Source organism: Danio rerio, chromosome 13, assembly GCF_049306965.1.
Source record: "Danio rerio strain Tuebingen ecotype United States chromosome 13, GRCz12tu, whole genome shotgun sequence".
NCBI lineage: Eukaryota > Metazoa > Chordata > Actinopteri > Cypriniformes > Danionidae > Danio > Danio rerio.
In genome coordinates, this window is record NC_133188.1 from 36,643,357 (window position 1) to 36,667,390 (window position 24,034).

The 24,034-nt window shown below is 34.9% G+C and overlaps 2 protein-coding genes across 3 annotated transcripts in view; both read right to left on the reverse strand.

Annotated features, from left to right (window-relative positions):
• trip11 (thyroid hormone receptor interactor 11) overlaps positions 1–4,098 on the reverse strand; it is a 33,614-nt gene extending 29,516 nt beyond the window's left edge. Inside the window, exon 1 of one of the 2 annotated variants that reach the window (XM_021480490.3) lies at positions 3,557–4,098. In XM_021480490.3, the coding sequence (XP_021336165.1) occupies positions 3,557–3,695 (139 nt within the window). In that variant the 5' untranslated portion in view covers positions 3,696–4,098. The remainder of the gene's footprint in view (positions 1–3,556) is intronic. The other variant, NM_001278703.1, reaches the window with a different exon arrangement.
• A 3,554-nt stretch (positions 4,099–7,652) lies between these two features.
• Positions 7,653–23,531, reverse strand: golga5 (golgin A5). The gene is given in 13 exon segments (NM_213411.2): positions 7,653–7,814; positions 7,919–7,982; positions 10,673–10,778; positions 10,904–11,126; positions 11,210–11,308; positions 12,555–12,683; positions 14,185–14,352; positions 14,439–14,642; positions 16,175–16,298; positions 16,400–16,619; positions 18,582–18,803; positions 20,821–21,474; positions 23,493–23,531. Coding segments are annotated over 12 exon segments (2,283 nt in total). The 5' UTR covers positions 21,464–21,474; positions 23,493–23,531; the 3' UTR covers positions 7,653–7,733.
• Positions 23,532–24,034: the final 503 nt, after the last annotated feature.

Genomic DNA, 24,034 nt, shown 5'->3' on the forward strand with positions numbered 1-24,034 from the left:
TATTCTGACATGCACTTCATAGTTTGATGAACATGTTTGCTTACTAATTACACAGGACACATTTAATTGTTTTAAATTTGAAAACTCAGATTTTATGACACCTATTATTCTGATGCTTGAAACCCCTTCATTTCTGACAAACTTAGTTAGAGCCAAAAAAAATAAATTAATAAATAAAAATAAAAATGTCATTACCAAAAAAAAAAAAAATGATGGAACACAGCAGATAATGACATCCATAACAGAAACCTCAAATATACTATAGTTAATGTCTTGGGCTTTCTACATTCTTCAAATTATCTTCTTTTGTGTCCAAAAAAACTCACGTGGAGGATGAGTAAATAAAATGTCATTTTTAGGTGAACTATCCCTTAATGAAACAAGTTGCAGAAAGCACAACTAATGAATTGGTAGAACTGATGAATTATATCAATAATAATAATAAACAAACTGAATTAATGCTTCCATTTGACCTAACGTTGAATAACATTTTATATAGGTGCCACACTGCCATCTGGATAAAATATATTTAGAATTTTTTAGTAAGTCCATATTATTTAGACCTAATAACAGGCAGGTCAGTTGATCGGGAGGCATGACATATTGACTCAAGGTCGGTCTGCTTTGCTGGAAGCTGCTGATCAAAGTTCTCAGTGTGTGTTGTCTATGTCCACTCCTCCATCGGTCAAAAAGACATTTACTTATGACATTAGCAATGTTATTGTTGGGAAACGTTATTTTTCCACAGATCCAAATGTAAAGAAGGCAAAAAGAACTTTATTATAAAGCCTTCATTCACAAATGGAACAACTTAAATCAATTCAGCGTTTTCTGTATTTAAGGGACACTTCGCCTAAAAATGAAAATACAATCACTATTTACTCACCCTCAAGTGGTGGCAAACCCTTATGAGTTTCTTTCTACTGTTTAACACAAAAGAAAGCTGAAAACCTGTAACCACTCAAATACATAGAAGGAAAAACAAATACTATATAAGTCACTGGTTACAGGTTTTCAGCTTCCTTCAAAATATCTTTTTTTTTTGTTTAAAAGAAGAAAGAAACTTACAAAAGTTTGAAACGTGAATGGTAATTAAATGGTTACAGACTTTTCATTTTTAGGTGAAATATCCCTTTAAATTCATCTACCTAAAATCAACGTCAGAATGGAAAGTTTGAAAACAAACCCAAACCTCTCACTCTGTTTTACTACAATGACTTCAGTCTAATATATAATCACATTGCAGCACCAAATGGCATTTGCATAAAGAATGAAGAGTGAAATCTTAATGTGACAGTTCATCCAAAAAAGAAAACCATTTCTCATTCTGACTCCCTCTTGCTACAAATTTATTAAACTTGCTTATTTAATAATAAAAAAGACAGTGCTGAATGCTGTATTTTTCACTTTCACTGCAATTACAGTGAGGCCAAAAATTTCAATTCACTATTGTTGTTGATCTCAGGCCTTTCTTATAAATGGTTTCCTTTAGCAAAGAAAACTAAATAAGGTTCTTAACTGAAATAATGAACCTTGTTGATCCATAAAATGTAAGCCAATTGTCACCAGCAAAATTACACCAAGGTTAAAATAGTGCCCATGGCTCCTACTTATACACTGAGGTCTTGTGAAATGATGCAAGAAACTGAAGATCTTTTACAACATTATTAGTAACTGCAACTCAAATCTCAGCTTACAATCCTGCATGTATTTAAAAAGCTGAAACACAAGCTCTGATGAAAATTGAGGAACCCAGTCAAGTAATGAGATGATTAAAAATCTAAATATATAACTTTTCAGTTATACATTTTACAGTTCATTTAAGACTAGATTATACCTTCTTTATTCATACTGCTGCGAATAGGACACTTGAGCTCACCCTGCTTCAGATAATTATTTTTTTTATCTTCAAAATTTATTTGTTTTTGACTATTGATTTGCTTTTAATGAATCACTAAAGGAAAAACTGTACATAAGCACGCACATCCCTCTTAACTGGGTACTCAGCCAAAAAACGCAAAAGGTGCAAATGAAATATTCAAAGGCGGCAACACCAAAGCTCCAAAAATAGAGTCTGTCTGATGAAGAGCCGTGTGGCTCGAAATGTTACATGCTTTGTGTCTGCTTTTTTAACATAATAAATTTGTATTTTTGGAGCTTCGGTGTTGCCACCTTTGATGAATAATGAATCACAAAAGGCCCACATTTTAGCTAAAATCTTCTTTAATATACTGCTAAAGAAAAAAAGCAATCTTGGATAGCCTAAAGGTGAGCAAATTAAAGGACTTATTCACCCAAAAAATGACAAATCTTTCAGTAATTACTCACTCTGATGTTGTTCCAATCCCCAGAAACTTTTGTTTATCTTCAGAACACAAATTAAAATATTTTAGATGAAATCTGAAAGCTCCCTTATACTTCACAGAGAGGAAGATTTCCCAAGACATTCAGAGTCCACAAAAGGAACCAAAAACACTGCACAAACATTCCATGTGACTTCAATATGAGGAGTCCCATAATGAAAAGGGTAAACTTTCACCTAGATGGCCTAACCTACTGGAGCTTTGTATGGTTACAGTTGAAGGAAAATGAAATATTTTGCAATGTTTTTCGTTCCTTTTCTGGACTTGAACATTGTGGGATACATTGAGGTAAAGTTGGTTTATATATTCATAGTGGGACCTTCTCCCTAATAATATTGTTTCAAAAAACAATAATTATTTGCTAATTCTAAATAGGAAAATTATATTAGCAGCCATTGAATATCAAAGTACAACATGGATCACAGTCAATTAAACAGTGCTAATGTTGTTTTACAGTCAAACTTAAATGCGATTTTAAAATATTCAAACTAGTTTGGTAAACAATATAGGGACCGTTAAATGAACATGTGCAAATATAAAAGCAACTTTAACTCAATGTGGGCTCCATACTGTCTACGGAGGATGAGAGAGCTTTCGAGTTTCATCTCAAATATCTAAATTTGTGCTCTGAAGATGAACGAAGATCTCAGGGATATTGAAATAACATGACAGTGAGTAATTAATACCAGAATATTAAGTTTTGGGTGAACCATCTTTAACAGACTTTTTTGTGATGAACAATCCCTTGAACGTCCCCTTTTGTGCTCATAAGAAGAAATGCAGTCATTCAGGTATAAATTTAAATAAGTGTTAAGATGTAAACAATGATCCTTTTTCATTTCTGGGTGTGCATGTTCCTGCTTTTTTTGTTTTTGTTGTTGACAAGATTCCAAAGTAAACAAAATCCAATATTCAAGCACCAAGATATCTTAACAGTCACACAAAAACAATGACCGGACTCACTGTGAGATTAGCTATCTAGCATCACTGCACTGACAGTACTCATAAACTAATCAACTCCAACACACATCTCTCACATTCAGTACTCTAGCTCACTATATACAGAGATAAGAAATATATAGTCAAACATATTTTTTTTGTTTTGTTTTTAATGACACTTAATAAACAGAACAAATGACCTTACAAAAAGATTTAAAAGACCATATGAGAGGACATGTGATTTGTCAACTCACCTCCCACTTCCTCGGCGCTTTCCAGCAGAATATCTTTGGTAAAATTAGAGATCTGTCCAGTAAATGAAGACAAGCTTCCCCCGACCTGACCCAAACTCTGACCCAGGCCAGAGCCCAGCCCTCCCAGCCAGGACGACATGACAAACCGGATCTAACCCTAAATCACCGACCAGGGCCTTTCAGAAACACATATAATCCATTGGCAGCACAGATCCTCATGTATTAAAGCTAACGTATAATAAATAGCGTTCACGTTGGTTTGTTTTTAACATACGTGACAGTCATTTATCAGCGGCGGATCAGGATTCCAGCTGGTTCAAAACTTCATGACATAAACAAAGACAAAACACCGGACTAAACGCGTTAAATCCAAGCGAGAAACGTCGAGCTGGTCGCCGGGTTATATCCACATATGCTCGGGCAAGTTCGTGATGCGGGTTTGTTTAGGGTCGCAGTGTTTTTCAGGTGGTTAAAGTGCCAACTCGACCGCGGCCATCACAGCCGGACTGATCATCCGTCAGAGGGGACGTGGACAGCACAGAGGGATTGTGGGACGGTGGAGGACCAACATAATCCTGCGCACGATTCTCGCGCTTCCACAGCGACGCCACTGGAAAGAATGAACACTGCAGTCATGTGATAAAACAAAACACTCTCCAACTATTTTCAGGCCAACTTTTGTATATAATATGGTCATACACTGTATTATACACAAAAGAGGAGAAGGCGGAGAATGATGGGGATGAGGTAGAGACGGTCATTTCTAATTTAATGTAAAATTTAGTTTGTTTGTTTTTATTGATAAGCTACAAAAAGCGAACTCAAAGCAAATGTTTCAATGAAATGTTCTAAATCAGAGGTGCCCAAAGTAGGCCCAAGTAGGGCCTGCGGGCTAAAGTTGACCTATGGTAACCTTTGGTTTTGCCTGCCATCCCATCTGAAATGAGGAGAAAATTACGGGGAGTTTCGAATTTAATAACCTTTTGTTTCATGGTTTAATCGAGGAGCTACAAAAAAGCCAACTAAATGTAAACGTTGTATTTAAATGTTGTAAACGAATCCGACTTTTAAAATGTAAATACTGCCACTTGACAGATGCACAAAACATCAGCGAGCAAATTAAAGCAAAGGCAGGAGTAGCTGGACTAGTGTATTCAGCATTGATCTCCATTGTGTTATAAGTGGGATTGTTTGTTTTTACTAAAATAAGTTCATTATAAAACGTAAAAAATATATACTGCATCATTATTTATGATTTCAAGCAACATTTTTAAGTTATTTTTAAATAATACGGTAATAAATGAAAAATTATCCATGCAAAATTTAATGTAAACCGATTTGTCATATTTAACTTCAACCCACAGCTCTCAATTAAGTTTGGTTTTTGGCCCTTTATAAGAAAAAGTTTGGGCACCCCTGTTTTACATTATGTACCAAATATTATTTTTATTGTAACATATCATAATTTATTATTGTAATGATTTTTATTATTATTATTATTTTGAAATAACTAAGGAAATTACCAATGAAGTTTAAAGTAATACAGTATGTACTTAAAAAAAACTTGAAAAATCAACTTTAAAAGTTAAGGCATCAAACTTCAGGACATTTGTTGAGTTGACTCAACTTTCAGGCCAATTACTGCACTTGTCTCAATTTGAGTAAACTCAAAAATGTCCCGAAGTTTGTTGCCTTAAAATCTTAAGCTGAGTCAACTTTTGTTTTTCACATTGTGTTTACCTTCAGTCCACGGCTCTCAATGATATTTGGCTTTTGACACTTCATAAGAAAAAGTTTGTGCACCCCTGCCATAGACATTATTTCTGAGACTCCATATATGGCGGAGTGTCAAATGCGGCAATATTAAAATATGACAAATTAATATATTTATCAAATTAGGTAACATACATTGCATTCAAAAAGTCAAAATGCCAGATATATTGTTTTTAAATGAATAAATACATTTAAATAAAGGAACAGGTCACCCAATAAAGGCAAATTAACTCACTATTTATTTTCTCACCCTCAAATTAGTTTCTTTTTTCAGAAGAACACAAAAGACTTTGAAGAAAGCGGAAAACTACTAACCATCTACTTCCCTAAACAAAACCTATGAAAGTCGATAGTTACAGGTTTTTTTTAGCTTTCTTCAAAATTCTCTCTTTTGAACTCTTTTGAGTTCAACAGAAGAAAGAAACTCAGAGGTAAGATAAGCATGAGTAAATAATGGCAGAACTTTACATTTTAGATTAACTCTCCCTTTGAAAAATGCAATAGAAGTAACGTTAAAAATTAAATACATATGGACTTTCTGAACTTTCCCTTCATTAAAGAAAGTTAACAAAATATTAAGCACCACAGCTGTTTTTAACATTGATAGTAACTAAAAATATTTCTTGAACACCAAAAAAACATTTTAGAGAATCATTTCAGAAGGTTCATGTGACACTGCAAATCAGAGTATTGTATGTTGAATATTAATGTTCTTTTTAAAAAAAAATTACAATAAAGTTTTTTTTTTGTATTTTTGATCAAATAAATGCACCCTCAGTAGGCATTAAAGTACCCACATATTTTAAACAGTAGTTTAATAATTTAATAGATATTTTCTTTAATCTCTACAAAATTCACAAAAAACAGCAGCAAAAATAAAGATTTTGTCAGTGTTCATATTTATTCATAGAATATTAAATTATGGTAAAATAATATATTTATCAAATTATGAGACACACATTACATTCAATGCAATGTAAAAGTCAAAAGGCCAGATATATTATTTAAAAATAAATAAATACTTTAAAATAAAGAAATCGTTTGTCTGCGCCAATAGCCTAGTGGTTAAGTGTGGCGACATATGGCACAATGGTGCATACGGCAACACAAGTACGATTCCCAGCTCTAGCTTCCGTGCCGATCCTTCCCCTCTCTCTGCTCCCAATGCTTTCCTATCTTTCCTCCACTGTCCTATCTAATAAAGGTGAAAAACCCCTAAAAAATAAAGAAATTGTTCAACCAAAAATTACAATTTACCCAGTATTTACTTACCCTCAAGTGTTCCAAACCTTTAAGAGTTTCTTTCTTCTGTTTAACGAAAGTAGATATTTTAAAGAAAGCTGAAAACCGGTCACTACTGACATCCACAAAAACAAAAATTATGGTAGTCGATTCACAGGTTTCCACCTTCTTCAATATATCTTTTGTCTTCAACAGCAGAAAGAAACTTAAACAGGTAAGTTAAGCATGAGTAAATAATAGCAGAACTTTACAATTTGGATGAACTCTCCCTTTAAGAATGCATTAGAAGTGACACTAAAAATAAAAATAAATTAACTACATACCAACCTTCAAACCTTTCTCTTCGTTAAAGAATATTTCAGCAAAATATTATGCACCACAGTTGTTTTTAACATTGATAGTAATAAAATATATTTCTTAAACAGCAAATTAACATGTTAGAGAATCATTTCAGCGGGATCATGTGACACTGGTCAAATAAATGCATCCTCAGTAAGCACGAGACATTTAAAAACCCACATCATTTGAACAGTATTATATTGATACATACAAATATATACATTTTTGTGTCATTTTTAAACATTTAATTTTGATAGGTGTCACTTTTAAATATTTCAAATTTGTTATTTATTTGAACACTTTCTATTTTACCCATTATATACCTCATCTGGTGTCCTACAAAACGTCACAAAAACCAGCAGAGAGAATGAAAATTATGTCTGTGTTAATATTTATTCAGATAAATCCGCTTTTCAGTGTAAGGAATACAATCTGTTATTTGCTGTAACAAAAATAATCATGATTACATCCGCATGAAATGGAGATGAATAAAAGAAAAGGAGAACTCTTAAACCGATTAAAACCACACCTTTAAATTACACCTTAAATATTTCTCTTCATGTCACTCTCTTCACTCGCAATAAACTTTTAGCTTTCAGACACATACGAGCCAAGACAGACAAAGATGCAGTGGATTAAGAAGAAACGCATGAGAAACAGCGTAACAAATGAGAGAGAAAAGGAGAAAACCACCCAGCAGCATGTCTGTGCAAATTGTAGATGAATGCATATTGAGCCACTGTACAGCAGCCTGAAGTATCACCTTTATTAACTTTTACTGATCACAACAGGTTCTTAGTTGTTAATACAGATTGGAAGTCCTTCATCTTCCATCAGGATGACTGTGGTGCATCTCTGGTGTGTACGTCAAAAGGACAATCATCACCCAAAGGTGTAGAAGTGCCTGAAAAGAAGAGCACACGCTCGATAGATGAATACAAACAAATGGAAGAACGTGACATCTTACTTAAATATTAACTGTCAAGTATTCCTGTGTTGTAAACTCACCATATAAATAATAACAAATACCCTGGCCATGGGGTAACGTCTTAGAAAGATTCCTAGACGTATACTGGAGGCAAAAGAGAAAGGAAGATTTTAATTACAATTGTGATGCTGTAAAATACATCTAGAAATAAAGTCACTGTTTTTATCCTCCAAAACATGCAGTGACTTACTATCTAAAGCAACTTGTGTGTATTTATATAATGTTTTGGTCTGTGCTGCATGTAATTCAGTCAAAAACAATCTCAGTTTTCCTGGGGGCTCTATCTACTGGACATTATTAGTTCGGAATATACCACAGCCAAAATAAACAGTGCCAGTAAAAAAAAATAAAAAATAAAAAATAAAAAAATAAAAAAATAAATAAAAAACTGTACAACTATGGTTAAATATGAGAGAGGCTGTATCAGTTCTGTTTCAATCCTGATTTTGTACTTATTATTACAATATTACTCTTTATTTTATTTGACACTTTTTGTTGGGTGGATTTCGGACTTGGTTCAAAGTCAAAATGTTCAATAAAAAAAAAAGAATAAAAAAAAAAACTATCACAGTTTGTTCTCTGTGTTGCCATGTCCACTTATAATCATCCTTCAGGTTGCCATTTAGGTTTTACTCATAAATCAATCAAGTTTATTGAAGTTATTAGAGTGTGCAGGTAGGGAATAATATATTATTGCTTTCAGTGCCACAAATTTTCATCTGTCAGATTAACGTTAAAAATAAAATACATACTGACTTTCTGAACTTTCTCTTCATTAAAGAATGTTTTTACAAAATATTAAGCACCACAGCTGCTTTTAACATTGCTAGTAATAAAAAATATTTATTGAACACTAAACTACATATTAGAATATCTTCATAAGGATCATGTGACATTGCAGACCAGTGTAATGTACACCACCGGTCAAAAGTTTGGGGTTCGTACGATTTTTAAATGTTTTAAAATAAGCTTCTCCTGCTCACCAAGGCTGCATTTATTTCATCACCAATTGTAAAATTGTGAAACGTTATTGTGCTATAAGATAACTGTTCAAAAGTAGTTTATAATTTAATTTAATTATTTATTCCAGTGATTTTAAATATGAATTTTCAGCTTTATTACTCCAGTCTTCACATGATCCTTCAGAAATCACTCTAATATTTATTATTATTATTATTATTGTTGTTGTTGTTATTATTATTATTATTATTATTAATGGTAATAGTAATAAAAGCAATAAAGACTGGAGTAATAATCTCATTTGAAACTACATACAATAAGAAAAGCATTTATTTAAAATGTTAATAAATATTTAACAATTTAACATTTTTTGCCGCCTTAATGAACAGAATGGAAAAAAATGAAAAAAAAAAAAAAAAAAAACACTGACCCTAAATTTTTTTAACATATATTATTATGTTCATTTAAAAAAAAAAGTTTTGCATTAATTATTTTTTTCCATTATTTTTATTCTATTTTGGTCAAATAAATGCAGCCCCAGTAACCATAAGACACATTTAAAAAACTGCATATTTTGAACAGTGGCATAATAATACATATTGTTTATTTATTTCAGGTTGCTATTTAGGTTTACTCATAAATCAATCAAGTTTATTGGAGTTATTAGAGTGTGCAGCAGAGATGGTGAAAATACACAAATCCTTTACTCGAATGGAAGTACATGTTTAAAAGGACTCTGGTAAAAGGTGAAGTACTGATTACACTTTTGTACTCAAGTAAAAGTAAAGAAGTACGGCCTCAAAAATTATCTCTTTTTTTCACATGATAAATTCAGGATCTTTTGCATTATATTTTTATTCATGAATCGCCCAGTATAGTTATTTTTGTTGTTGTAAAATATTTGTTAAAAAATCTATTTAAAAAACACTATAAAACAGCATAAATATTAGGAGATATGAACTCATTGGAAATAATGGAAATAAATCTCAATGCATAAAGTTCTTATAAAGTATTTGATTGTTTTAATTCTAAATGTACAAATCTTTACAAAAAGCACTTTTTTTCAGGGAAATAAATTGTAAGAGCAGAGGAATTCTTTGCAGTATGAAGAAGTGGACAAAAGACTGTTAACCTTAAGCACTTGCATGGCATATTTTTGAGCTGGAACGTGTCTCTCTTGATTATCTGTGATCTGATTGAGCAAAATGTGTCTTAGTACTGTGTAAACTGAGCAGCATTATGTTAAATCCGTCTTCTCCCTCTGTCTCATCTGCGTAGTCATCCTTGCCTTTCTCATAGTAATCTTCATAAGCTAGCCTACATAGGGTGCGTTATAGCCTTGGTTGAAAAAGCCATGCAAAGCAAAGCAATGACGAAAATAGACTGACTGCATCAAAATGGCGCTCAAATTGCGCAGACAAGAAATAATATAGATCGCACCATCAAACACATGGAAACGAAAGTAATGAGTCGGATTTAAAAATGTAATAAGTAAAAAGTACAGATATTTGTGTAAAAATGTAAGGAGTAAAAATTAAAAGTAAAAAAAAAATCAATAGTGGAGTAAAGTACTGATGCCAGAAAAATCTACTCAAGTATTGCCATCTCTGGTGTGCAGGTAGTGATTTACCCAAGATTATTATGAGCTTGTTCTTATTCACTGCTGTTTTTTCCTCAAGCAAATTCATTGAAGCTCATACCACTTTTCTCGTAATTGCTTGCCATTTATTATTTTATTTTTCATGCCACTAACAACTTGCTATTTAAATCGGCACAAAAATTAATACATTTTAAGCATCTTGGACGTTGGTTACCTGAAGCGGTCGATGGTGCTGGCTGCCTTGCGAACCTTCCCATACACCCCTGTAACCGGGCCATCCCCATCACTAAACAATATTGGTGTGTTCCTCTGCCTAGCACCTGTACATAAAAACAGTCAATCAATCATATTTGGCCACCAAATCTTTATTATTCAATTCAATCAAGCTTGAGTTGAGACACAGCATTGGTTTAAAAAGATAAATCCCATCATGCAGTGCACAGACCTGGTCCCTCCATGGCCGCCATGTTAATGTGCGACGCGCTGTTCTGTCCACCCTGCAGGCTCTTCAGCTGCTGCTCTAGCCTCTCCAGCTGAAAAACCAGTGAGTTTTTCTCCGTGCCCAGAGCCTCCAACATGGTCTGCTTCTGAATCAGAGTCTCCGTCAGCTGGTGCAGACGACCCTCCAGCTCCGCCTGACTGCTGTTGCTCAGAGCCTTATTGGTCAGCTATCAGAGGAAGTGTAAAATGATTATAAATCTTCAGAAAATTTGGAGTAGGTGCACACTCATGTATGTGGTTGTTTGCGTACCTGATTTCTAAGCTTCTGGATCTCATCTTCTCTGTCTTTGACGCGACCCTGAAGGGTAATTTTAGTGCGGTGATGCTCTTCCTCAATGTACTGCAGTTCCTGGAGAATTCAAAGCATTTAGTCTTTTCTTAGACTTCTGTATACATTTTTTTTTTGTTTTGTTTTAGTCTGTTTCTAGGTTTGTTCTTGTGCCAAAATTGAATCTAACCCCAATTTCAAGTGATCTTTAAATTTAGAGCGTGTTTATGATTAAAACTGATCACATTTATTGACTATGAAAACATTTAGATATTAAATTATTTCAGACATGCTATACGTTCAGTTATTTTTTCCATAGTGGCCCATTTGTTGTTATTAGTTATGAGTTTACATGAGTCATGAGAATTTACATGTCTGCGCTACTTGGGCTTGCCAGCTTGATTCTTAGGCCTTGTTTACACTAATACGTTTTAGTTTTAAAACTGCATTTTAGAATGAAAACGATCCACATCCACACTGGCGTCTTAATATTAAAATGAAAATTGACAGTTCCTTATATCATGTTTTAATTTTATTGTTAAGAAAGTGAAACAATGTAGCCAGGGTAATGTGAAATAAAGTAGCCTACACTGTTCCCTTTGAAGATTTACCCAACCTGTCCTCGTGAGTTTGTTTTCCATATCAATGTTGTGAAGTCTGAAATTAGAAGAAAAGGATGCAAGACTAAACTTTGGGTATGCTACTTAATATTAAGGGGAAAAGCCCCAATCAGATGGGCGAACGTCTGCAGCCGCCCCTTCTTTTTCAGATGTCTCTGTTTTCCCTCCCATACAAACTGAGATGGAGCAGCAGCGATTTAAAATGAAAACGACATATTCAGCGTTTTCAAAATGCTCAGTTTTCGGCGATCGAAAACTCTGGCTTAGTGTGGACAGAAGGCGTAACCATAACAAAACTTACTATGAATATTCGGTCAGAAATAGCATGCAAGACAAGTATGACTTCAAAACAACATTAGTACTGGTTAATTGACTGTGAACAATGTTGTACTTTGATAGTCTTTGGCTGCTAATATAATTTCCTGATTTAGAATTTGCAGAGAAGCCTTTTTTGAAATTATAATATTAAGGAGAACGTCTTAATGTGCGAACCTAAAACAAACTTTAGTCAGACATTTGCAGGCAACTGGCAAGTAAGCCACCTACTGCTTGCTCTTTGAAAGAAAAGGTACCTTGAATGTTCTTACATCTTGCATCTCAACATTTATCAACAATCAGTTTTTATTAAAAACTGAAATGTAGCAATGCACATTATACTGTCCGTCTCTGAAAACCTGTGTGCTTTCATCTCTCTCGCAATGACGTACCTGTTTGGATCTCTCCAGTTCTGCCTCTATTTCCTGTTTGGCTCTGATCTGCTGTGCGTGTTGTTCCTGTACCTCTGCCAGCTGTTCTCTCCAGCTCTCGTTCTCAGTGAGCGCTTGGGTTTCCAGATCCTAAAATCCAAATTTGCAATTGAAGTAAATAAAATGGAGGATTTTAATCTGAGGATTTTTTTACATTAAACAAATGCATCACAAATGTTTAGTTGTGCTAATTTACATTAGATTAACTAAAGCATACATTTCTATAATGTATAAATTATTGTAATCTATACCTTTATAATGACCATTATTGATTATTAAAACATAAGTAAATAAAATGGAGGATTTTAATCTGAGGATTTTTTTACATTAAACAAAATGTATCACAAATGTTTAGTTTTGCTATTTATTTTATTAGATGACCTAATGCATGTTTTCTAACTACATTTTTGCTGTTTTATGTTTTTCCTCAAAGCAACAGACCATGAAGACATTTAAAAAAAGATAGTTCACCCGAAAAATAAACCTTTTATATATAAAATAACACTTTATAATAACTACACACTAAGAATCAACTATTAAGCATTGGCAAATACTGAATTCCTGATCTGTTAAGCATTAACTCTACATTAATAAACGTTAGTAAGCAGTTTATAACTGCAGTTACAAATGCTGTATTCTTGACTAACAACCAAATTTATAATGTGCTTAATAATCGTATGTTCATACTTTGTAAATGATTTATTTTTCATTACTATACTGAATATTGCATTATTTACAAATCAGTTATTTAAAAATAGTTGGTGGTTTTCAAAGATCAAGTAAATGACTAATAAACTATTTAAATGAACATTTAATGATTTCAAACCACACTGAACTGAGCTAAACTAAACTGAACTTAATCACTAAAAACTGAACTACCCTGATCCAGTTACTATGACCATTTATGTGAAGCTGCTTTGACACAATCTACATTGTAAAATCGCTATACAAATAAAGCTGAATTGAATTAAATTTATAAATGGTTTGTAAATAATGTAATACTTAGTTTAGTATTAAAAAAATAAATTACTCACAGAGTATTATTAAGCACATTATAAATGTGCTTATAAATCAAGAATACAGCATTTGTAGCAGCAGTTAATAACTGCTTACGTTTTTAATGTAGAGTTAATATTTAACAAATTATGAATATGCCATTTGCTAATGTTTAGTGTGTAGTTATTATAAGTGTATAGTTATTATAGTATATAGTTATTGTAGTTATTAGTTATTGTAGTGTAGTTATTATAAGTATATAAGTGTTACCCACTTCGGTCCTCATTTACTTATCCTCCACTTGTTTGAAACCTGCTTGAGCTACTTTCCTCTTTTGAACACAAAGGAAGATACAATGTAGAGGGAAAACAAGCCATTGACTTCCATAGAATTTTGTTTTCTACTATAGATGATGTCAATGGCTGCTGGTTTTCAACATTCTTCAAAATCTTGTTTTGTGTTCAAGAAATTAAGTAAATTTCAGTAAATTTAGGTGAACACAAAAAAAACAAAGATACGTATTGAATATAATCAAAAGGCTGAGAGAGTTGTGTATTTAGGATTTTTTAATATAAACGTCTGCATCAGTTTGTACCTGTATCTCTGTCCGCAAGCTCTGTATTTGTGCCTGTAGCTTCTGAATCTCTTCTCTTTGTAGCTCTTTTTCATGACGCAGCTCTTCAAGTTCAACCCCAGCGCCAGCTCCCTCCAGCACCTCTAGACCTGAGCCCTCCTTCAAACTGTTGATCAGCTTCTCCTTAGACTGCAGAAAACCCACAAAACCCATGAGCCTTCGATTACTTGGGGTGGAAAATAGGTTACATAGAGTAAAGATAAAGAGAACGACACCTGTAATATGCGCGAGGCTTTGTTTTTGTAGTCCTGGAGCTCTTGTCTGGTGTACTCTGCAGCAGATCGGGAGCTTTTGGCCTGTTGCTGAAGATCCTCAGCTCTCTGTTTCTCTTCAGTTAACCGGCGCTCGGCATTTGTTAAAGACTCTGCCAGCGTCTGACGCTCGGCCTCCACTTTCGCAAGTCGTGCCGCAAACTCACTCTGTAAGAACATGTCAAGTCACTAAGATTCAAAATTGTTATCTCTTTATTCGAAAGATATTTGATGTCGAAACATAATCCCCCTTAAGCCCCCTTAGCTCAGTTTGTTTGGGTTTATGTGAAAACCTCAATCCTGCTGGGATCCGTGCCCAAACAATCTCATTCAGATGATCTTGGCTTGATTGAAACAAACTCTACAGCTGTTCAGTTGTAGTAAGAAAGCAATCTGATCCAATGAACTAACCAACCAGACTACATCACAGTGTATTATGACATTGTTTCCCAGCCCTGTCCTTGGAGGCACACCAACAGTACATATTTTGGATGTCTCCTTTATCTGACCCGTTAACTTCAGGTTTTGGAGTCTCTTCTAATGTTCTGATGAGTTGATTTAGGTGTTTGATAAGAGAGAGGTTAAAAATGTGTACTGTTGGTGTGCCTTCAGGAACAAGGTTGGGAAATATTGTATTTTGGATACGTAATAGGCATATATATGGCTATAAAAAGAGAGAATGACGAGTAGAGATATCATTCCTACCGGTAAAAGTGTGTTTTATGTCGAATATGAAAGTGAAAGCAACCCGTCTAATATATAATATCAATAACATTTTGGTTAACTTGACTTCTGATATAGAATCGATATATATTTTACAACCCTAGATAACTGAAATGAGGCTATGCTAAAGAAATTCTTACCTGTGGTTTATATTTCTTAATGACTATCTCTGTGGGTGTCACCATTCAAAATTAAAAGTGCACCTTTTCGCTTATGTCTCATTACTCATGAATAAATTTAAATAACAACGTATGACAGGGAATTCCGGGAAAATAAACCAAACTCTGACCAATGTGAGGAGAGTTCAGATATTGGGACGGGACTTGTTTTAACACTTTTAGTCTGTTTAGAAACTTCGCAGTGTAAAAGCGAAAGGCACCATGTATAAAAAGCAACATTGTAATAATGGGGTATATGCCGAGCTAATGTGTTTCCCATACTAATACACTTCCGGTGACCTGTTATTGTGAATTTTTTCCATTTTATAAGGTTCCTTTTACAGCATCGATGTTGTAATGTATTTAAATACAATCAGTTAAACAGACTTTGGCATTCATTTAGTTGCTCGAGCTTAAAACCAGACAAAAAGACGTTTGCTTGCACGCGCTCGTCAGAATCGGTAGGTGAGCGCAGAAGCTCCATTGAATATACTGGGGTAAAATAAATGCTCATATTATAAAGACATGGAGGGGAACATGTAATTTAATGCAGTGCTTCTTGTACAATCTGAGACCCACTTTATATCGGATATCACTCAGCCAGTGGAGATCGCTGACTTTTAAAGAAAACAGACCTTAAACGCGCCGATTTTGCATTGACATACAATTCGCCGGAAACGATTAACCCAGGTTACTGGCAAATTAAAAGTCCTATTAACATGCTTCGGCATATACCCTATTTTAATCCCCATTTCGGAACAAAACAATCGATCTGTAGGTGTGAAAGCATCCTGAGAGTCTATGGCCCTAATTAGTCACCTGTATCTGTCTGTAGCTCTCCTGTTCTCTCTTCACTGCAGCCTCTGCGTCTCTTAACCTATCCTGTAGTGTCTGTACAGCCTGCGAGTGAAGACTGCTGCCCTCACTGTGGTCCTGAAGAATCCTAAAACACACAATTTTCATTCATAGATAATATTGATTAATTTTAGAAGGTCAACTAAAGCTGGATTGCCTTTCTGCTCTTGAGATGTCAAAAAGACCCACCTGACTCTCTCGTTCTGTGCTTCTTCAAGAGCAGAACTTCGGGCCTTCAGTAACTGATCTGCTTCGTCCAGTCGCACTTTCAAGACCGCCAACTGACCGTCTTTTGCTGACAAGGCTTCTGTGAGGTCATCGACCTGTGAGCTAAGTTCTCGAACCGTGCGATCAACCCGAGACTGGTCCGAATTCCACTTGTCAGCACGAGCTCTGCCGAGATTCACCTCTAAAAAGGAGAAGCAATGATGTATTAATTGGAGTGTTGTTGGTAATGAAAACTAGAACAATTAAAATAGCTGTCATTAACTGAAATTGCCAGCAGCTAGCTCTCTGCAACTCTTACATGGTCGCCCACTGAAGCTAAGCAGTACCTGGATGGTAGACCACATGGAAGAGCTTGGTTGCTGCTGGAAGTGGTGTTAGTGAGGCTCAACCTGTGGTCTGTGTGGGTCCTAACGCACCAGTATAGTAAAGGGGACTCTATATATTCCTCAGTGAGGGCCGACTTTTGGATGAGATGTTAAACTGAGATCCTGAGTCTGTGGTTGTTTAAAATCCCGGACGTCCTTCGAAAAGAGAAGTGGTTTAACCCTGGCATCCTGTAGTATGGTTCAGCATGGGTCACTCTAATCAGGCTTGTGTTTCCACTGACAATAGTACCCTGTTGTTTACATAGCTGGAGTCTTTTGCACACCTAAGTTCTTGCTTCTTGACATGTGGCTGTTTGTCATAAGAGGACAAGATTTTTGATCATGGTTCATTGCTGTGAGCCATCTTTGCATAACAGAGTCATATTTTAGCTCTGTATTTGAAAATAGTGCTTCCTGTGTTGCCGTTTCTCATATCTTGTTTGCACGCAAAAGTGACAGTTCTCTGTAAACCAATAGCATTCAGCAGTGAGTCTAGCTCCACCTTTTAGTACCCTACTGTTTAGCTATTCTGCTACTGCTGACAGTGGAAACAGAACAGTACTTAATCTTAGCACTCATTGGAAACAAGTCGAAGTTGAAATGAATACCTTTACCATACCTTTTGGCTTTGTCCAGAGTTTAGACATCAATCTTTAAATCAATCTCTGATATTTTTCTTCTAAAAATTAAGCAGTGGCACTGTTTGGACTCAATCCTACAAGTGTATCGCAGTCATCTTTGCAGTCAAATGTTTTAGCCTTTTACTTAATTATTGCTAAAAGAATTATATTATTGAACTGGAAAAACCCGTCTCCGCCCAACTACTTTCATTCGATGTATGACCTGTTGCCGTTCATTAATATAGAGAAAATTAGATATACAATTAATAGTAAAACAGAGGATTTCTATACTGCTTGGCAACCTTTTCTGTTGTATTTAAAAAAAAAAAATCTTTATATATATGCCGTCTTGCATATAACCCTGTCTGTATCTGTTTTTTTTTTCCTCCTTTTTTCTTCTTGCTTTGGATTTTTGAATGATACAAACTCTCTAAGAGTGTGTTAGGAAAAGAAATTGTCTGATATCTAACATTTAACGGTAATGACTTACTTGGGTGTCATTTGTTAATTTATTATTATTATTATTATATGTGTATGTGTGTTTTTTTGTTATTGTTTGATTTGTTCGTTTTCTTTTTTTGTTGTTGTTGTTGTTGTTTACTTTATTTTTATCTGAATATGGTTCAGAGAGTAAGGGAACCGCCCCCAACCGACACCCCCCTTCCCCCACAGAAAATTTCTGACAATTGACCTAACATGTTATCAGTATGAGACATGAGAACACACTCCAAAAAAGAGCTACATAAAATAATGGATTTGATGATTCAATAGTACTGGTGTGTCCCACTTAGTGTTTCTATTTAAAGGGAGAGTTCACCAAAAATTAAATCAAATTTCCTCACATGGTACTAAATTTACATGAATTTCTTTCTTCTGTTGAACAAAAAACAAGATAATCTGAAGGATGTTGGAAAAAACGCAGCCAGTGACATCCATAGTAGGAACAAAAAATACTACGAAAGTCAACACAAGAAAAAAAAAACTTTCAAACAGGTTTGAAACAAATGAATAAATGAATAACTTTTTATTTTTGGGTGAACTATACCTTTAAGATGGAAATGGCGATGGGTGATGGGATCACAAAGAAAGTGTGTTAATACTAGGTGGAAACAGGGTTACTACTTCACAGCATACATGTCAAAAACCACTCTGGCCCACCTTCCTGCATGTCTTTGGCTCTTTGGATTAGCGAGGCCATCTCCTGGTTGAGAGAGGAGACTTCATTACGCAGAAGCTGGTTTTCGAGACGAAGGTTGGAGATCACATGCTCTTGGCCTTGCTGCTGCTGCTGCTGTTGAAGATCTTGAGATTGAATTTCCAGCACTGGCTGAGGATCTGCGAGATCATCCAGTCCTGCAGTCAAACTCTCTGGAACATCAGCTGGAAAAAAGATAAAGAGTGAGAGAGTTCAAAGAGGAAGAACTCCACAAGATCCAGGTCTACATTTAATTACACTACATTATTATCTGTAAAAGATTTAAAAATCCACTTTGTACTTAATTTTTTGTGTGTGTTTTCATTTTAAAGGTCCTGTTAAAGTAAAACACATTTTTTAGAAGTCAGAATCAGTATGCTAGTTTTACGAATATCAACTCTATAAGCCTATAACAGTCACAATCTAACAATCTCATATATCAGTATTAAACTTTTTTTAGCCTAAAATATTATAAGCCAGTGTGCTCCAAATGACAAAATTTGCATTTAGAAGATATAAACATCCAAAGATTGAAGTGTCACTTTCAGTGGTGTAAAATAACAAATTACAAATATTCAAACTACTGTAATTTTTAGCGCTGTATCTGTACTTTTACTCCACTGATTTCCTTCAACCTGCAGCCACTACTTTATTTTTTCTTGTCTTTGAGGATTAGAAAAATCAGTCCTGCGATTCAGTCCTGTCCTGTCACACATAAAGGTAAATCACATCAAAATGAAATATTATTATTATACGATTTAGAATTGCAAAAAACTGTTTGGAAACATTAAAAGTGTCAAGGAAGATTTCCAAAATCTTTACGCGCATTGACCCAAAGCCTGTTTAGATGCATAGCCTTAAACACCCAGCAGGAAAAAAACATCAACATGACTTCAGATTGACATTGTACCCCAACATCATGGGGACAATGCATTTTGTTTGGAAATGAAAATCTGGTTGACGTCAGAACTCAACGTCAAGCCAACGTCAATGTCCAATGTGTAACCTAAAATCAACCAAAAATCAATATCTAATGATGTTATAACTTGACGTTGGGTGGGTGTTATGCATCAGCTTTTTATAGAGTAATACTCACTACCCGAGTACTTTTGAAAGGTCTACTTTTTACTTTGAGTAATATTTACAAGAGATACTTTTAAGTAATAGTACTAGAGTAGGATTTTTCAGTACTCTCTCCACCACTGGTCACATCCACCTAAATCAGTGGTGTCAAAATCAATTCCTGGAGGGCCCTGCAAAGGTTAGCTCCAGCCCTGCTTCAACACAGCTATCTGTAGGTATCAAACAAGCCTAAAGTACTCAATTAGTTTGATCAGGTGTGTTTAATTAGGGTTGGAACTAAACTGTGCAGAGCTGCAGTCCTCCAGGAACTGGCTTTGACACCTGTGACCGAAATGGATCAACAATTATTTTCATGTCACTTCATACTTCATTTCTTATCAAATCCTGACCAATGAAATGATCTCTAGTATTTGATATGCCCCACCCCCTTCAAGACGCTTCTCATTTGCGCTTGAGCTCGACTACTCTCACTGGCAGAGCCGAGATAAAAACTAAATGCTATTGGCTGTTTGTTTAAAAGAGAAGGAGCTGCCCTTTCTTCATGTCTCAGTTAAGATGACATTAAAGCACTTCACACGACCTATTACATATTTCTACAAAATAGTTCAAATCCCTTGCTATTTACACTGTATTTATCCCACGGTTATTGTACTTTTATACACCCCTAATTTTAAAATTAGCAACCATTACTACATGCGAAGCATCTACAGCAGGGGTATCAAACTCAGATCCTGGAGGGCCGCAGCTCTGCACAGTTTAGTTCCAATCCTGCTTCAACACACTTACCAGAAGGTTTTAAACAAGCCTGAAGGACTCAATTATTTTGATCAGGTGTGTTTAATTAGTGTTGGAACTAAACTGTGCAGAGCTCTGGCCCTCCAGGATATGAGTTAGACATTTGTGATCTACAGCACCTTGTTCCTCATAAAAACACAGCACGTTGCATATAATTCATTCATTTAATATCTTGAGAGGAATAATACAAAATCTAAATTTTTCTGTTAAACTTGTCGCCACATTGCCTCTCTGTAACAGCCAAAGAGGAGCGTACAACAAAAATTGTGACCATCATAACAAATGATTAACCAAAAACTCAAAGGACATGATGTATCTTTGTACCTTGGCTTTGGTCGCGAGTGGAGCTGTCCTCGGTTTTAACGCTGTGCGAGCTGTTGGAGAGAGAGCCGAGGCTAGAGTTTCTGGACAGACCCTGTGTGGACGACGGGGTCGGAGTGACCGATGGGCCTGTGTGCAGATCACTGGCCAAAGAGACAGTGGGCATCTGGCTCTGTGCTGACACCCCTGTAGGGCGAAAAGCTTTCGACACGGTTTCTCTCCTGACTTCCTTTTTCTCGCTCTGTGGTGGATCTGAACTGTTTAAGAAGTCAAAAAGCAAATCGTCGTTCACTTCACTCTTTCTAGGCCTCACAAAATTGGATGACGCCTTGCTGCTGGAACCCAAAGGTGTGGTGCTGGAAACGTTTGCTGTTCCAGCCAAAACCGTAGCTTTGGATTTCTTTATGTTCCCAGCAGCTGCGGAGATGAATGTGGAAGTTCCTTGGGACGAGGCAGAGATGGAGTCTCGGTGCTGCTGGGTGGAGCTGTAAGCTGCAGCATTATACTGGGTTGAATCGGTAGCATCTGGGCTATTGTAGGACAGAGAGGACTTCTGATTGGGTTTTGTCAAAGCAGTGGCTGCACCCTGGTCCACTTTATTCAGGAAGTCCTCTGCCTTCCCGGCAAGATCAACAAACCAAGACATCCTGAGATCCTCTGGAATGGAAATCATGCATGATGAGATGTTTAAGAGATCTCGATGATAAAAATATGTGGAAAACAGAATTGAGACAGTGGCTTCTGACAATACACTGAAGTATAATTAAGCTGAATGATTGATGTACTAGCAAACAGTCTTCATAACAGTAATGTTGTAAATAATGTTCAGCTTCTCGCACAGACAGGTAGTTTCACTTGATAAGGCCTCAAGATATTATCAGGAACCACAAGTATTCCTCTTCATGCATGTTTTTTGACTCTCAAACGGACATTATAGAAATCACCAATAACCACAGTTTCAGTAACATACATCCAAAACAGTACATCCTGAAAGGCCTGAGGGTTGGTGAATTTAGCTAATTTTAATTTTTAGGAGTGCTAGCCCTTTAACAGGCAACTTAACTGCCTTGTTGACAATTTGTACATAGGTTATCAAAAAACAAAACCACAAAATTAGCTTAAAATTACGTCAGAAGCATAATTTAACCAAAGAAACTGGGATAAAAGTGTTACAGTGAAAGTTAAGGAGTTAAAGTGATTATGTGCCAACAATTATGTTTACAGTGCTCAGCATATACAAGTACACCGCTCACAAATCTATTGTATGAATTCATATCTTTAATAGGAAGCTATACAGTATTTGTGCTTATATATTATATTAGTCAGTACTGAAGCCAAATCTGGAGCTTATCTAACATAATAACTTAAGTTAACAGTTCAAAAACTAGTACACCCAAATTTATGTTATAGTAAAATATTAAATACAAATTTTAAAAAGAAGGAAAAATCAAGAGAAGCAAAAAAATTTAAAATAAAATTTTGTTGAAAATTTGTTGGTTGTATTTTTTTATTTAGCAATTTTTGCTTGAATTTAATTGTATTTTCTTTCAATTTCTAAATATGTTTGGTGGCTAAAATATTATTTTAATAAGTATATATGTTTAATAAACAAAGAGTTTAGATGCAAAAACCTCTAAATGCTGTCTAAAATTTTCTTCTAAAATGAGCATTTTATCAGGCTCATGAATGTAGAATCAGTAACATTACTTGTATGGCAAAGAGTAATTCCCTTGTTTAGATCTTTGAAGGAAAAAAACAAACAACATAAACAAAACAGGCTGAGAAAAATGTTAATTTTCAATGGAAATTTCAGATGGCACTAAAAGGCTTTTGCATCTGAACTCTTCAAATCTGTTTTACTGAGAAATGGATAAAAATATTTATTTTTAAAATGGGGTGTACTCAATTATGCTGAGCAATTTATATTGAGGTAAAGTTGGTTTCAGACGGTTCTTTTTTATGATATATAATTTCAGAAAAGTATTATTTGCAAATTATAAACAGAGAAATACTAACAGCAGCTATCAAAGTGCAACATTGTTCACGGTCAATTAAATAGTGCTAACTTTGTTTGGAAGTCATAATTAAATGTGATTTCAGACCAAATATTCAAATTAGCGTGGTAAACAGAATAGGGACTGTTAAAATGAACTAATGTGCAAATATTAAAACCAACTTCACCTCAGTATCGTTTATAACATCCTACTTTCCTGCATTCAACAACACTATGTGCTTAAAATATACAGAGCAATACAATGTTTGACTTGTACAGCGTAAACAGGAGCAGGAAAAATCCCTAACCCTCTGAATCCACATCCAGAGCTTTTAATCTCCTCTCATTTAAATCAATATCAGCTTCTATCATTCTAAAACGAGCTTATTATTGATCACGACAGCCATCAAATTATCCAAAAGAGAGCATTCAATCAATTGTCCAACTGTAGTTTTACATTTCCTTTCAGTTTTCCTAATGTTCCGTGAAACTAACATTTGTTTACATTTCGCGTTCAGTTAACATTGACAGCTGTCAGCTTTAAAACCCAATCCATTACATTTCCTTTGGCGTTGGAGTAAATTTCAGCTATTTTTTTGCATATTAAATCTCCAGAACACGATAACAACACAGTGTTGAGCTTTAAATGGCCAGATCCACGTCTTTGGCTAAATTATTTTACCTGTATGGGGCTCCGATCTCTCAGAATGCGTTAAATAAATCTTCCATATGCATTTTTTGGGAGAATATCAGGTGAAACTGTGTCTACGGGAATCTTGATCAATTATCGGTGACTGTTTATCCCGTTTCTCATTCTGATCCAGACCGACGTGGACCAGGAACTACATAAAGGACCCATAACAACAGTGCGCCCTGCACATTGCCTGATTGGAAAATATGTGGAAGACGCTGAATGTCGTAGCATTGCCTGATTGTAATAGTGCCTTTTCTGAAGTCCTAGTAGTCCTTCCTAGCATAGGTAAATATCTATGAAATATAATATAATATAATACAATATACTATAATATTTATTAATTCATTTTTTTCGGCTTAGTTGTGTGTGTGTGTGTGTGTGTGTGTGTGTGTGTATATATATATATATATATATATATATATATATATATATATATATATATATATATATATATATATATATATATATATATATATATATATACAATTTTTTTAACGTTTTATAATAAACTTCCCACAATAATAATAAAA